At 41.9% G+C, this 14,144-nt stretch overlaps 1 protein-coding gene across 7 annotated transcripts in view; it reads left to right on the top strand.

Annotated features, from left to right (window-relative positions):
• Positions 1–14,144, top strand: part of CACNA1E (calcium voltage-gated channel subunit alpha1 E) — a 1,192,401-nt gene that overhangs the window by 1,137,613 nt on the left and 40,644 nt on the right. For 5 of the 7 annotated variants that reach the window (XM_073643295.1, XM_073643289.1, XM_073643292.1 and 2 more), the window contains 2 exons: positions 3,608–3,773; positions 12,586–12,713. In XM_073643295.1, coding sequence (XP_073499396.1) covers positions 3,608–3,773; positions 12,586–12,713 — 294 coding nt within the window. Of the gene's footprint in view, positions 1–3,607; positions 3,774–12,585; positions 12,714–13,089; positions 13,187–14,144 lie in introns of all 7 variants that reach the window. The other 2 variants (XM_073643291.1, XM_073643293.1) reach the window with 1 other exon arrangement.

The following is a 14,144-nucleotide window of genomic DNA, read 5'->3' on the forward strand; positions in this document are numbered from 1 at the left end:
ACAAAGTCTCCTCTTAACAGTTGTTGTAGAGATGTGTCTGCTGCTAGAACTCTGTGTGGCATTGACCTGGTCTCTAATCTGAGCTGCTGTTAACCTGCGATTTCTGAGGCTGGTGACTCGGATAAACTTATCCTCAGAAGCAGAGGTGACTCTTGGTCTTCCTTTCCTGGGGCGGTCCTCATGTGAGCCAGTTTCTTTGTAGCACTTGATGGTTTTTGCAACTGCACTTGGGGACACTTTCAAAGTTTTCCCAATTTTTCGGACTGACTGACCTTCATTTCTTAAAGTAATGATGGCCACTCGTTTTTCTTTACTTAGCTGCTTTTTTCTTGCCATGATACAAATTCTAACAGTCTATTCAGTAGGACTATCAGCTGTGTATCCACCAGACTTCTGCACAACACAACTGATGGTCCCAACCCCATTTATAAGGCAAGAAATCCCACTTATTAAACCTGACAGGGCACACCTGTGAAGTGAAAACCATTTCCGGTGACTACCTCTTGAAGCTCATCAAGAGAATGCCAAGAGTGTGCAAAGCAGTCATCAAAGCAAAAGGTGGCTACTTTGAAGAACCAGGAATATAAGACATATTTTCAGTTGTTTCACACTTTTTTGTTAAGTATATAATTCCACACGTGTTAACTCATAGTTTTGATGCCTTCAGTGTGAATGTACAATTTTCATAGTCATGAAAATACAGAAAAATCTTTAAATGAGAAGGTGTGTCCAAACTTTTGGTCTGTACTGTAAGTGGAAATGCAAATGCAATGCTCTGCTCATAATGGAAAATCATACAAAATACACTGCTCAAAAAAATAAAGGGAACACTTAAACAACAGAATATAACTCCAAGTAAAACAAACTTCTGTGAAATCAAACTGTCCACTTAGGAAGCAACACTGATTGACAATCAATTTCACATGCTGTTGCGCAAATGGAATAGACAATAGATGGAAATTATTGGCAATTATCAAGACACCCTCAATAAAGGAGTGGTTCTCCAGATGGGGACCACAGACCACATCTCAGTACCAATGCTTTCTGGCTGATGTTTTGGTCACTTTTGAATGTTGGTTGCGCTTTCACGCTCGTGGTAGCATAAGACAGACTCTACAACCTACAGAAGTTGCTCAGGTAGTGCAGCTCATCCAGGATGGCACATCAATGCGAACTGTGGCAAGAAGGTTTGCTGTGTCTGTCAGCGTAGTGTCGAGAGGCTGGAGGCGCTACCAGGAGACAGGCCAGTACACCAGGAGATGTGGAGTGGGCCGTAAGAGGGCAACAACCCAGCAGCAGGACCGCTACCTCCGCCTTTGTGCAAGGAGGAACAGGAGGAGCACTGCCAGAGCCCTGCAAAATGACCTCCAGCAGGCCACAAATGTGCATGTGTCTGCACAAACGGTTAGAAACCGACTCCATGCGGGTGATATGAGGGTCCGACGTCCACAGATGGGGGTTGTGCTCACAGCCCGACACTGGCATTTACCACAGAACACCAGGATTGGCAAAGTTGCCACTGGCGCCCTGTGCTCTTCACAGATGAAAGCAGGTTCACACTGAGCACATGTGACAGACGTGACTGAGTCTGGAGACGCCGTAGAGAGTGATCTGCTGCCTGCAACATCCTTCAGCATGACCGGTTTGGCAGTGGGTCAGTAATGGTGTGGGGTGGCTTTTCTTTGGAGGGCCGCACAGCCCTCCATGTGCTCGCCAGAGGTAGCCTGACTGCCATTAGGTACCAAGATGAGATCCTCAGACCCCTTGTGAGACCATATGCTGGTGCGCTGGCCCTGGGTTCCTCATAATGCAGGACAATGCCAGACCTCATGTGGCTGGAGTTTGTCAGCAGTTCCTGCAAGATGAAGGCATTGAAGCCATGGACTGGCCCGCCCGTTCCCCAGACCTGAATCCAATTGAGCACATCTGGGACATCATGTCTCGCTCCATCCACCAACATCACGTTGCACCACAGACTGTCCTGGAGTTGGCGGATGCTTTAGTCCAGGTCTGGGAGGAGATCCCACAGGAGACCATCTGCAACCTCATCAGGAGCATGCCCAGGCATTGTAGGGAGGTCATACAGGCACGTGGAGGCCACACACAATACTGAGCCTCATTTTGACTTGTTTTAAGGACATTACATCAAAGTTGGATCAGCCTGTAGTGTGTTTTTCCACTTTAATTTCTGGGGTGACTCCAAATCCAGGCCTCCATTGGTTAATATATTTGATTTCCATTGATGATTTTTGTGTGATTTTGTTGTCAGCACATTCAACTTTGTACAGAACAAAGTATTCAGTGAGAATATTTCATTCATTCAGATCTAGGATGTGTTATTTGAGTGTTCCCTTTATTTTTTTGAGCAGTGTAGTAGATGGAACACCTTAATACAAACCTTGCATAAGGAAATTACTGTCCTATTTCCCAACCACGCACCCCAATGACCGTTTTGCAAAACCTTCCACATGACCTGTGAGTTGGTCATTTAGAGAGTTTTATTGCTGTAGTAGAAAGGTTCACATCTATCGTAATAATGAGCAGCTTACTAGCAGACTATAGAGCCACATATGGACATAGACATGTTTTTTCAGGTGAAAATATATGCTGAGTTTCACATATGGGTTCTTATCTCACTAGGGTTTGCCCTTCTTGTTTAATTACAATGTATCTTAATTCTTAGAATAAAAGTTATGTTTTATTTTAGATGCATTAAAAACATCTAGTGTGTGGATTAATAAAGGGCACTGATTAGTTCAGTTTTTTGAGGGCACTGAAATAGTAATTATATCACTCCATACACTGATATCCGATGTGTGACATATAGTGAGCCCAACCGGTGATGTGGGTTCTTTAAGCCGTAAGGCAGGGTGAGCAACAAGAACCGAAGGCTTTGGCTTAGCAGACAAGACTTGCCAAACATGCAAGTAAATCCGAGGCCCAGGAGAGCTGGATATGCAGGGCAGCAGGCAGACAGGCAGGTCACATTACACCAGAAGACACAGAGCAAGGAGTGTGGATATACACATATACACAGGAACTGTAGTTGTATAGTGAAATCAGAACTTGTAGCAATCAAATAGTTAATGACCGAATTGTATGCTCTCATCAGACTGATGGTCAATGGCAAAGATGTATGCAATTAGCAAATGAATGGTTAAGCGCAGAAAGTAGTGATAAATAAGGAAACTGAATACTTGCTTGTTGAAAAGACAGCAACTTTGCAGCAACGTTGTGGTGTGAACGGAGATTATGTTATGTTTTATGCTTACAGAAGATAAATGGTTAACCTCTGATCTGAACAAGATAAATGCCGATAAATGATAAGCAAACAAAATGAGTTGTAAATAAGAGTCAGTAGAATGCAATGTATATGCAAAATTAAAATTGCTTAACTTTTAATATATGAATTTGGCAAAAAGTGAACATAATCACCTTGACTACATTCTCATAGAGAGTTAATGGAAATTATTCATGTGCTCTTTTATTCACTCTTCAGTAAGTAGGAAGATCGAAAAGTGGAGGATGGTAAATGAGTAATAATAAATTCATAGCCTTGGTTTCATAATTATATCATTAACCCCATTAACTGATATTTTGATGGTAGGAGTGCTACAGGAGAAGCCTGGCAGGAGATCATGTTATCATGCCTTGGTGATAAGGGCTGTGAACCCGATACTAGTGCAGCCTCTGGACACAGTGAGAATGAACGTTGTGGCACTGACTTGGCGTATGTCTATTTTGTTTCCTTCATCTTCTTTTGCTCATTTCTGGTAAGTTTCCTCTGATATTGCTTTCATTATTTTTCACATTCCTTTTTATTGCATTTTGTTCTTTTTTCTGCAATACAATAGAATGCAGAATAATATTATGGAGGCCCCTAACCCAACTCTGAGGCCCAGAACACACCTAACACTCTTTCAGAACCACAGACGAGAAGGTGGTGTCACGCAACGGTGTGGGAAAGACTAAGTACAACACGAGGGGAAGAGGGGGAGGAAGCCCAAACACTAGGGAAAGGGGTAGTGGAGACCCCTAGACAAATCTAATATCACCCTGCCTACCCTACCATCCCTATATAGGTTCCACACCAATCGCCGAGCAGGACCCTAAACCCTGTATATCCCTAGAGCTTGGCCCTAGATAGGGAGGGGGAGGAGTGAGCACTGGTCAGGCCCCACTACAAACTAAAGACAACAAGGTAGACAAACAAAGGGGATTAACTTAGCTTGAGCATACACCAGAGGAGTAACGACAACTGTCCTCCAAGGGCACCAGAGAAGAAGCCAGCCAACAGCTAGTGCTCCAAGCATGCACAAAGGTGCATAGAAGTATCACCAGCAATTGCCTGGAGCAAACCTTTGGGTTTTTAACTCCCATGCAAGGGTGTGTCAATTAGCAGCAGGAGGGAGGATTAAGAAGGTGTCTGCAATGCCAAGCGCAGAGACCTTCTACTGCCAGATCCAGAGCGACTGTCTATTACACCTGACATACCCGTGACAGGTGGCCACTGGCCATGTGTGCAAGTTGCCTTCTTAACTAAAGCCTATGGTACTTATGAAGACAACAGAGCCAATAAACAGACCTAGGCTTCAAAGGAGAGAGGCAACAATATGCGTGGCTAGATCTCTATCCCTTATCTGAGAAATACGAACTACCCAAATAAGTAGCTTCCTTACACCCTCTGGATAATCTGTTCTCTCCAATGGATTGTGTAGCAAGTCATAAGAACCAGCCTGGGCAACATGGAAGAGTGTACCTTAGGGTCCAAGGTGGTGGTAATCCATGGTCACATACCTGTACTCCAGCCTTAAATGTAAGTCGTTTTCTATTGTGTGCACAATGCTACAAAAAGATGTGACTACCTTGTAAACTTGGGCCCTCTATAGTTATCCAAACTGATGCCACTGATGTGAATAGTGAAGCGGAAAACAAACTCTTCTCGACATAAACTTCTTCTAATTACAAATGCTTTATATTATTCATGCTTTGGTAGAGAAAGCGGCACCTCCAGATACAGAGGCAGCTGTTAGGGATTTTTTTCAGCGATTGTTACAATCTCCCAAATACTTTACGCTCAGTTGTATGCTTATCTAAAATTATATTCAGCGTTCGACCGGCAGTTCACAACCAATGACACATGAACGAGTTTGATAATGGTAATTCTATATTGCATCAGTTCTGAGGTGCTGCTGCCTTTAAAATTCTTTGACAGCTAAATGCAAATTATGGGGCTATTTTGTACCGCACTAAAAGTAAAGTAAAGCGGCTCTTACAGGGGTTATTCACACGCCTATTTCTTCTTACACATAATATGTACTTACATTTTGTCAGACGCAAACACTTAAGTTAACAGACTTGTGCTTCTTAAATGCTGAATACACTTACCATATATTGGAGATGAATATCTGTTCTTATAATAAATGAGGCACTTACGCTATACTAAGAATATGTAAATTCAGGTTTGTAGCTTTTATTTTTTGCATTTTGATGAATATCCATGTTATACACAACATGCATTTCACGAGTGGTGGCTTTTTGGGTGACTTAAAGAGATTCTGTTGCTTGCTCAAAAATTTTAGGTAAATACCTTGTGCAAATCCCCAAGCTTCCCTGATTCTGCCGCTTTTATTCCGTTTTGGGCTGCGTCACTCCATTGCAGAGATATTTACATTTGTTGCTTTTGGAGTGCGGTATTTGAAATCTCTGCTTGTTGTACTACTGGGCGTTTCTTCCGTATTCTCTGGGGGCATGTGCTTTCACCCCTCCCAGTCACAGCTCCACAGCTGAACTAGCAGTTTAGTAGCCTCAGATGCTGTCAAGCTGTGATTGACAGTGTCTGAATGGAGGGATGAAAGTGCACGCCCCCGGAAATACCCAGTTGAACTATAAGTAGAGATTTCACATTCTGCTCTCCAAAACTAGAAATTGTGAATGTCTCTGCAATGGAGTGATGCAGCTCAAAATGGAAACAAGTGGAAGAATCAGGGGAGTTCAAGGATTTTTACAAGGTATTTAACCACTTAATGACGTGTGTCGTAATAATACGACACACGTCGGGTTCTTGACTTTAGTGCGAGTTTTGGCGCTGATCCCGCACCTTTCTGGGCACATGTCAGCTGATCTATACAGCTGACATGTGCCCGCAACAGCTGCGGGTAGAATCGCAATCCACCCACGGCTGTTAACTAGTTAAATGCCTCTGTCAATCTTTAACAACGGCATTTAAGTCGCGCTTCTGGGAAGCACGTTGTTGGCTTCCCCCATCGGCAACCCCGTCTCATGATCGCGGGTTGCCGATGGGTTAGCATGACAACCCGGGGTCTGCGGCAGGCCCCTGCGGTTGTCATTGCCAGATTGCTATGAGCACCGCCCAGCCTTCGGCGCTCATAGCAAGTGAGCATTTCAGCTACACACAGGCGATCTGCTCATCGCCTGTGTGTAGCAGAGGCGATCAGACAACCTCAGCTTCTAGTCTCCCATGGAGACTATTGAAGCATGCAAAAAGTAAAAAAAAAATGTTTTTAAAAATATAAAAAAATATATAAACATAAAAATATAAAAGTTTAAATCACCCCCCCTTTCGCCCCATTCAAAATAAAACAGTAAAAAAAAAACACACATACACATATTTGGTATCGCTGCATTCAGAATCGCCCGATCTATCAATATATAAAAATAATTAATCCGATTGGTAAACGGCATAACGAGAACAAAATTAAAAACCCCAGAATAAAATGCAATAACGGGTGATCAAAACATCGGTTCTACCCCAAAATGATATCAATAATGTCAGCTCGGTGCGCAAAAAATAAGCCCTCACCCGGCCCCAGATCCCGAAAAAAATGGAGACGCTACAGGTCTCGGAAAATGGCGCCATTTCTGATTTTTTTTTCGCTAGTTAAATAAAAAATAACCTATAAATGTTTGGTATCTACGAACTCGTAATGACCTGGGGAAACATAATGGCAGGTCGGTTTTAGCATTAATTGAACATGGTAAAAAAAAAAAACAACAACTGTGGAATTGCACTTTTTTTTTGCAATTTCACTGCACTTGGATTTTTTTTCCTGTTTTCCAGTACACGATATGGTAAAACCAGTATTGTCGTTCAAAAGTACAACTTGTCCTGCAAAGCATAAGCCCTCAAACGGCCATATTGACTAAAAAATAAAAAAGTTATGGCTCTCGGATAAAGAGGGGCAAAAAAATAAAATGCAAAAAAGGAAAAGGGCCTGGTCATTAAGGGGTTAACTAAACTGTAAGCAAGTGATAGGTCCTCTTTAAAGGGATTGTAGGAAATAAAGACACATGACTGCTTTCTTCCAAAAAATAACACTACTCATCTTTGTAGTTATCTGTTATTGTACTTTCAGACGATCCCATGAAAATTCATTCCAAAGTGCCAGCCACTAGGTTGCTCCCTTCTGTATAAGTTTCTGTCCCCTGCCTATTATTAAGTATAATCCATCTCTAGCAGCTGAGATACCAAGATGGCTTACAGGGAGTGGGGGTGGGACTTTATTTCTCTTCTCCTGTTTTTCTGTCTTTAAAAATGCGAACAGGCAAAATAGAGAGATGAGCTTTCTATTCAAGAGAGGCAACCCATAGAGCAATAACAGGTGTAATGCATTCTGGGAAGTGGGGGGAAAGGAAGTTCCTGTACTTATTGTGATGGCAGAAATCTGATGAAGAGAAACCACCCAGTGGTCAGTTGTGTTATTTCTTACCCTTTTAAACTGCATTTTCACTAAACAGAAGACCTATATAAAATTAACATCTGATAAATATTAATAAAAGGTCAATAAAAATCATATATGGCATTCAATAATGAGAGCACATACTGTTCTTGGAATATGATACAATTTTAGAACTACCGTATGAAGAGCAAGATGTAGTAATACACGAAGCTTTCTTGCAAAACATACCAGTTAAAGCACACAATATTATGCCTAGAGGAAGCCCTCTTGGGGCGAAACATGGCACAAGGATTTCCCCTTTAATTTCCTGTGTCATATACAATGAAACCAAAGAATGATAAGAATTAAATAGATTACACTAAGACATGTAAAGTCCTTTCATGTTTGATACTAATTAGGCCTCTAAGGTCTATAGCAGCAGTTTTGTTAGCTGTACAGTCCTTGCTTCACTTTATTACATTGAGGTTGACAGACAGCAGTCCAGAAACGTGTCCTACTTAAATAATATTTCCAGAAAAAAAAAAACACGGAACACCATCTAATATTCAATTATTTAATAAGGAATCGAGGAAGTTCACATTTGTGAAATAATTAAAGCTGATGCTTCATTAAATATTTATTTTAACAGACAATAAATATTGCACATAAACTATTATCGAAAGAAAGAAGTACGGTTATACATCTTATCCTGGAAATGAGGGATGTCTAACCTATCTTAAGAAAGAAATACCAAAATAATGAAAACATAACAAAAAATCATCAAAAACCTAAAAAAGGTATACAAAAACGAAAACAATACCACAAATTACTCCAAAATAGGAAAAACATTCCAAAATTACACAAATCTTTGATTTTATTGATTTCGAAAAGACTTAAAAACACTAATGAAGACATATCGTAATTAAAAAATAGACAGAGGAAAACAAAAAAGATATATAAAGAATAGATATATCTAAAGATTTATATAAAGATAAAATTGAATACAGATTAAAGGGGAATTTCCATCTCCAAGATCCTATCCCAATATGTAGTAGGTGTAATAATAATAATAATAATAATAATAATAATAATATTAGCAAATACCTTCAATTAGAAATGTTGTATAGTATTTTTGATTCACTATGTCACTTACTTCATGTGCAGGTATTGCGGGACCTTGGGTATCCATGGTAACGACCACTAGCAGCTAGATAACTAACTGTAACTAGATCAGTGGACGTAACCATGGATACCTAAGGCCCTGTAATGCCTGCACATGAGGAAAGAGACATAGCGAATGAAAAATACTATACTACATTTCTAAATGAAGGTATTTGCTAATATTATTATTATTATTACATCTACTACATATTGGGATAGGATCTTGGAGATGGGAATACCCCTTTAAGTCATAGGTTTATATCAGATTTTCCGTCCCGGGTCCCGTAAGAAATCTCGCCTCCTGTGTGAATTATAATGTTTCCCCCCTCCCCTGCATGTCACCGTGCCTTGTGATATGCAGTTGCCGTGGCAAAATCCCGCACCTGCGCACTTCACCTTTTACGCAAGGTGCACTTCATCCTCCCATCTATGTTCATTGTAGAGCAGGGATCTCTACAATGACTCTACTGACTTCCCGGCGCCTGCGCACAAGATCCCTGCAGTACAATGAACATAAAAAGCAGGAAGAATTGTGCCTTGCGTAAAAGGTGAAGTGCGCAGGCGCGGGATTTGACCATGGCAACTGCACATCATAGGGCACTGTGACGTGCAGGGGAGGGGGGAAACATTATAATTACCACAGGAGGTGGGGATTTCTTCCAGGCCCCGGGCCTGCAAGCATCAGAAACATGATTGAATAAAAAGACATTTCACAGCTACAAGACCTATAATATGGGGCATACAGGTAGGAATATATTTACATTTCTATCACCTGTATGTCCATATTAGAGGTCAGATAAGTGCCAGGGGGTGACAGATTCCCTTTAATACAGATAGAGATATCTACAGTACATGTAGAACAGGTAGACAGCAGTACAGAACCTATAGTACAGGTAGAGAATATGTAGTAGAGATAGAGAGCAGTAAAGTACATGAAACACAGAGAGCAGTGAAGCACATTCAGTACAGGTAGAGAGCAGTACGGCACATGTAGTACAGGCAGGGTCAGACTGGGGTGTCTGTGACCGACAGGAGGAATTGACTCTAGGGGGCCGCACTACAGCTGTATGCAAATATCTGTTAGCCGTTATCCCTGTAATAATGGAGTGTCGACTGTAAAATACAGGTGGCTCTTGCACATCTACTGTGTGCACACTATAACTGGGATGTACAATTACGGTAGTTTGCATTAAAGGGGCTCTTTGGTGAATATAAGTTATCACTGATCAACAGGATAGATGATAACTTGGAAACCGCACCAATCGGAAGAATGGGGAAATTTTATCCCTGACAGGGCACTTCTATCCCCATTTTAAAATGCAGCGGCAGGTGGGATGTCTGACCGCAGCTCCATTCATCCTCTTTGAGGCTTCCAGAAAAAGTCAAGTATAGTACTCGCAGCCACTTAGGGAATGAAATGATCAGTAGTCGAGTACATGCCACTCCTGTCGAATGGGGATAAAAGTTACACATTCTGCTGATTGGTGCGGGTACCAGCATTCGAACCCCCACCAATCAATAAATTATCACTTATCCTTTGAATAGATGATTACTTGTTTTCACCGGAGAACCCCTATAAGTGCACCTTTGCTACTGTGTATCAATATGTTACAGGACAGGGAAGGGTTGAACTTCCAAGTGTTTAATCTCTACTGGAAATAAAAAATCTTCTCTTTATTGATATCAGAGAGAACAAGTTATTTCCATACACAAAACAATACACTATACCAAGACCAATATACAAATAATACCACATGCAAGGGACAAATACCACCACAACATGACCAGACCACATATTACCCCCACGTAGTGACAGAACAGAATCACACACAAGAGACAAATATGGCCACACCATGACCGGACTACATATTATCACCACATCATGACGAATAATACTACAATATTGATCATAAATAAAACCTCAATACTAATAGCACTAATATTACCATTGGTGACATTATACACAGGAGCTCTGTATGTTACACGCACGCCGCTAGGTTCAGATAGGGGCGAGACAGGTTACTTTAATTCTTTGGAATCCTGGGGGAACCGTTACTCAGGACGACCATAGACCACATACTGCAGCTTCTCTCAGGCACACAGGGGTATTGACCCTCAGGCACAGACACGTAGGTTGTTTCACTTGCTGACCAGTCACACTTGACAAGAGTCCTCATAAACGGTAGAAAAGTAGCATTTAATAAGAAGCCGCACAGCCAGTGCAAGTTAAGTCTTATGAGCAACAGGCTCCAGTGACAAACAGTTCACAGTCTTCCCAGTAATACAGAACAGCACAGTTCTAATGCAAAGGCACATTAATGAACACAGCATTCTTTACAACACAGTGAAATGGAGGAGGGTTGGAGGGTTTGCCGAGGGATATGATTCCTGTGACACCATTTCTTACAGTCCTTATCTTTCTGCTTGACAATACTCTGCACTGCTAGTTCAGGAACTCTACCTGACCTGTGCTTAGCTTCACTCCTGACTTGAATCCTTTTCACTTGCAGGGGCGCTTATGTGAGATGCAGAACACACACAGCACCTTTCTCTTTGGCTCCAGCCAGACAGTAAACAACTTCCCCACAATCCCCCTGGGGCTCTGCTAAAACACTCCCCTTTTCCTGTGACTGTGTTAACCCCTCTAGTTGCTGGATGCATCTGGAGCACAGCACTTCCTGTCTCATGTGCTTCTGTTACTGCTAATAGTTGCTGAATGCTTTTAAAGCAACAGCACTACTTCTGCATGTCACATGTAGATAGTATAAGAGTATAGAGTAAGTCTACAGGTAATACTGGGATCACCAGTGACATTATACACAGGAGCTCTGTATATAGTGTCAGTGTACAGGTAATACAGGCATCACCATGGTCATTATACACAGGAGCTCTGTATATAGTGTACAGGTAATAAAGGGATCACGTGTGACATTATACACAGGAGCTCTGTATATAGTGTATAATGTACAGGTAATACAGTGATCACCAGTGACATTATACACAGGAGATCTGTATATAGTGTACAGGTAATACAGGGATCACGTGTGACATTATACACAGGAGCTCTGTAGATAATATATAGTGTATAGTGTAAGTGTACATGTAATACAGTGCCTTACCAGTGATTTTTGTAGTTCAAGTCATTCATTTTTGCTTTTCTTCTTCATCCGCCACAGATCGCTCTGCAGAAAGTAACACACAGACATCTATAGGTGATCGCTTCTAGAGCACATTCCCCACTTTTCCCCCAACTTTTTCACTGCTCCATATGAAGAAAAAAGCGTACAAGTACTTGCCCTTGTCCCCTTTATTTAATAATGTCCCCCATCCTGTTCTCTTTATTTAATAATGTCCTCCATCCTGGCCTCTTTATTTATTAAAGCCCCCCATCAAGGGCCCTATGTTCCCCCCATCCTGGGCCTCTATGTACCACATCTTTGGCACCTATGTCCTGCATCCTGCTCCCCTATGTCTCCAATTCTGGGCATTTATGTCCACTATCCTGGGCCAGTATGTTCCCCCATCCTGTACCACTATGTCCCTCATCCAGAGCCGCTATATCCCCCATCCTGGGCAAGTTAATTACCTATGCTGATTGGCTGGATAGTCCATATTCTAAGCTCTCACATGTGTGACTTCGAGTTGTACTTGCTATTTTTATTTTTTTTGAAAGTTTCATATGGCATCTATTTTGTCACAATGTATTAGTTTTAACAATAATTATATTGTTCTGTGTAATCTTCAGATGTTAAATCTGTTTGTGGCTGTTATTATGGACAACTTTGAATACTTGACAAGAGACTCTTCCATTTTGGGACCACATCACCTGGATGAGTTTGTTCGGATCTGGGCTGAATACGATAGAGCAGCATGGTAAATTACCTTACCTTCCTAACATTGCTATAGTATCAAACTTTCAAAAATTCAAATGTATGGTGTAGATTCTATAAAGATTAAAACAAAAGGTATTTACTCTTTAATTTACTTTTTTTTATTTTACAAGCTATATTATCTCGGAATTGATCGCTTGTTATTTGTTTCCTTTCCTTGCCTATGTCCATGCCTTTGCCCATGTCCCAGAATAAACTGCAGCCTTGTTGCAGTATCTGGGTTTGACATTTTGCTGCCCCAGGAGCTCTCATGGTGCAGTGATTGAAGTTGTGGGGGGGTTGCCTCTGGCCATGGAGGTATCTCCAGCTTCCTGATTTTGAGCTGTGCTCTGATTAACATGCCTGTGCTTCTCTTCCAGTGGCAGGATACCCTATAAGGATATGTACAAATTAGTCCGAGTCATCTCGCCTCCGCTCGGCCTAGGAGAGAACTGCCCCTACAGGGTGGCATGCAAGGTTTGGTGCCCAGTCTCTCAGCCCTTTCCACTCAGCAAGGGCATAGCTTACCTCTACCTTCCCACCTTTCCCTTCACCTAACTGTCCCTTCCCCTCCACCGCTCCACTACTGCACCATGCAAGGGACCTCGGGCTGCTGCCTCCAGGTTTAAATAGCGATATTCACTCCCTAATTCCCTAAATCAGCAGCTGCACCCAAGCTAGTCCCTGGGACTCAATAACATATTAGTCATGATCAGTCAAGGCAATGAAGGGTTTGATTTAGTAAACCTGATGTGACGGCAAAAAGTGGCTTCGATAGAGTCAAGAACAGTCAAGGATTAGTTTATGCAATGGTGTAAAGTAGTTTGGATGTCAATGTCTGGAAATTGCAAAAAACACTTAAAGTTCTACTACAGAACCATACAAAAGGGGTCTGTGAATCTAAAATATTCACACTACCCAGAGGTCCAGGGTTACTGGTATTGGGAGGCAGCTGGTTGACTCTGAAACTTGCAACTCAGCATGAGCAGAAGGAACTTTCAGGAAGAATGCATGAAAACTTTTCTTAGTGCATTCCGGAGCATGCTTTTCACTGGTGCATGCCAGGAGCCACAACACACAGCCAGGAGGAAGCAACTGCGGGTTCCCGATATTTACGACCTATTATTATCCCAGCTGCAGCCTCTGGTCAAGTCTACTGATAGCCAGACAGGATACAAGGCTCCCCCAATATTCTCAGTAGCTGGCTGTGAACATTGCAGAGATGGCTGGAATATGACAAGCTGTTTTTTGAAGCTGAGCCTGGAGACGAGTATCTGACATGCTTGCAACATCATTACAATAGAAAAGTAGTAATCCTTAAAAAAAAAAAACAGAAGAGATGAATTGGGTGTGGGTGGAAAGAGTTGAAATAAGGGCATGAGTGCGGTTTAATCCCGCCTGAATCTGCTCCTGGGGTGAAGGCATTTAATAACCC

Source organism: Phyllobates terribilis, unplaced genomic scaffold (genome assembly GCF_046119375.1).
Source record: "Phyllobates terribilis strain yellow unplaced genomic scaffold, ASM4611937v1 Scaffold_8__6_contigs__length_399053987, whole genome shotgun sequence".
NCBI classification, from domain to species: domain Eukaryota; kingdom Metazoa; phylum Chordata; class Amphibia; order Anura; family Dendrobatidae; genus Phyllobates; species Phyllobates terribilis.